The following is a 2,626-nucleotide window of genomic DNA, read 5'->3' as shown; positions in this document are numbered from 1 at the left end:
CTTCCCCGTGCCTGGACGCTGGCTGTCACCCGGCCCCGCGGGACAGGGACCGACCTTCGCGGTACCCCGGGATGGCCCCCGGAGCCGCCCCCCGCATCCCCATCCCGTTAAGTCGAAATGCCCGACCGCTCCGTAGCTTTGGAAACCCGCCACCCTGGGATGGGAGAAGGGAAACCAAATGGTTTGGGTTGGTTGCTTGTCATTTTTGTTCTTGCCTTTTTTTTTTTTTTTTTCTTTTTCTTTTTTTGCACGAACGCTTATTCGGTGTGGAAATCAAAGGTTAAAAGTCACTTACACAGCTATTGCTTCCCATGCAGAACCAAATATACACCGTAGAAAATACTGTATTAACTACAATGCAGAGCAGCACTCAATATCTGCAATTGTTCCACTTCAGCTTTAAATACGTTACTAGGTTTTAGCGACTAGACATCGGTTAGCATTTTGGTGATATTCACATAGTTTGTGTTAGCTAGGGTGCAATTGGCTGTCTTCAAGTTCTCCTCCCTAAAATCCTCATTGCTATTGTTTACGCCTTCCTGAATCTCCATATAATCAGACTTACTAATAGTAGAGGCACTTCTGCTTTTCTTTAGGTCAGGGGAAGAGGGGATCTTTGGGCAGCTGGTTACTTGCAAATATTGAGCCTGCTCCTCTCCCTCCGTCTCCCGGTGGTAGAAGTAATTGAAGTTAGACACTATGACGGGCACTGGTAAGGCAATCGTTAATACGCCAGCGATGGCACACAAGGAACCCACTATTTTCCCCCCGATGGTCGTGGGGACCATGTCTCCGTAGCCAACAGTCGTCATGGAAACCACGGCCCACCAGAAGGCATCGGGGATGCTCGGGAACTGGGATTCGCTCTCGTCGGCCTCGGCAAAGTAGACGGCGCTGGAGAAGAGGATGACGCCGATGAAGAGGAAGAAGATGAGCAAGCCCAGCTCCCGCATGCTGGCCTTGAGGGTCTGCCCCAGGATCTGCAGCCCCTTGGAGTGCCGGGAGAGTTTGAAGATCCTGAAGACCCGCACCAAGCGGATGACTCGAAGGATGGCCAAGGACATGGCTTGCTGGCCTTGCTGACCATCCTCCGGCTTCTCGGCCAGCTCCGTCCCTAAGGTGATGAAATAGGGAATGATGGCTACGATGTCTATAATGTTCATGATGTTGGTAAAAAACCCAGCCTTGCTGGGGCAGGCGAAAAACCTCACCAAGAACTCAAAGGAGAACCAGATGATGCAAAGCGTCTCCACGATGAAGAAGGGGTCTGTGAAAGAGGTGGACTGCTGGTACCCCATGCTGCTGTTGGAGTAGGGGGGATGGCTCAGCCCGCTGCCGTGCATGTCTTCGTTCTCATCCCGAAAAATGGGCAACGTTTCCAGGCAAAAGCTGACGATGGAGATTAAAATCACCATGACGGAGACAATAGCTATAATCCTGGCAGGGCCTGAGCTCTCGGGGTACTCAAAGAGCAACCACACTTGTCTCTGAAACTCGTTCTCGGGCAAGGGTCTTTCCTCTTCTTTGATGTAGCCTTCATCCTCCCGAAACATCTCCATCGCTTCTTCCCCCAGTTCATAAAAACGAATCTCTTCTGAGAAGATATCTAAGGGCACGTTAACCGGCCTCCGCAACCTCCCACCAGACTGGTAATAGTACAAAATCGCATCGAAGCTGGGTCTGTTCCGGTCAAAGAAATACTCATTCCGGAGTGGGTCGAAATATCTCATTCTCTTTTTAGGATCCCCTAATAAGGTCTCTGGAAACTGAGCTAGTGTCTTGAGCTGTGTCTCAAAGCGCAGACCCGAAATATTAATGACCACCCTCTCGCAGCATTCATGGTCGGTCTCAGGGTTATACGTGTCCTGCGGGTGACCGGGAAGAGCTGCAGCTTCGTCTGCAGGATCTCCGGTAGCAACTGTCATATTGGGGTTTAAAAGAAATCCTTACGCTAAACTCTTCCCAGTGCCCGGTGGTGGGATCGGATTCAGGGCAGGGCTACTATCCTGCAGAAGGACAGGTACGTAGGTTTGGAAGTGTCTCATGAAAAGGCGAAGGGATGATTAAAAAAAAAAAAAAAAAAAAAGAGAGAAAATAAAAATAGAAGAAAAAAAAAAAAAAGGAAAGAAAAGTGCCCCTGCTGAGAAAGAGAGAGATGAAATAAAGTTGGGGGGAGGAGAGCAGCTCCCTTCACTACCGTGTCTATCCCCTTCCTCAGGGGGGGTTAATTTGCCTTCTTTGGGACAGAGTTCAACAACTCCCATCTAAACCCAGTAGGTGGAAGAGAGAAAACACCTGAGGAACCGTCACCTATTCAAAACCAGCGTGGAAAAACTGCCATTGGCAAACCAGAACTTTTTGCGGCTAAAAATAAAAATTCCAATTAAAAAGAAAAAAAAAGAAAGGAAAAAAAAAAAAAAGGAGAGGGGAAGGGAAGGGAAAGGAAGAAAGGAAGAAAAATAATCCCCCTCCAGCCCTGAGGTGGCGAGGGGACCCCGCGGGGGGCCGGGGAGAGGCGGAGGGGGCTCAGCTCATTCCCGGGCATGCAGCGAAGGGTTAACGTTTAACCGTGCGATCTCAGGCAATCTACCCTCCTCTCCTTTAAGTTCCACACCTTCCCAATCCT

General features: G+C 49.7%; 1 protein-coding gene across 1 annotated transcript; it reads right to left on the bottom strand.

The window, feature by feature from the left end:
• Window positions 1-425: 425 nt before the first annotated feature.
• On the bottom strand, window positions 426-1,971 carry KCNA2 (potassium voltage-gated channel, shaker-related subfamily, member 2). The gene has a single exon (XM_009891720.1). The coding sequence runs from the start codon at window positions 1,923-1,925 to the stop codon at window positions 426-428; it is 1,500 nt and encodes a 499-aa protein (XP_009890022.1). The 5' UTR covers window positions 1,926-1,971.
• Between the last annotated feature and the right edge of the window lie 655 nt (window positions 1,972-2,626).

The sequence above is a fragment of the Charadrius vociferus genome, unplaced genomic scaffold (genome assembly GCF_000708025.1).
Source record: "Charadrius vociferus isolate BGI_N301 unplaced genomic scaffold, ASM70802v2 scaffold819, whole genome shotgun sequence".
In the NCBI taxonomy this organism is placed as follows: Eukaryota; Metazoa; Chordata; class Aves; order Charadriiformes; family Charadriidae; genus Charadrius; species Charadrius vociferus.
This window is presented reverse-complemented; position numbering and strand designations above follow the sequence as displayed.

What these genes read in the sequence shown, in the direction of transcription:
- KCNA2 (XM_009891720.1), bottom strand. Translation starts at nt 1,925, where the DNA reads ATGACAGTTGCTACCGGAGATCCTGCAGACGAAGCTGCAGCTCTTCCC.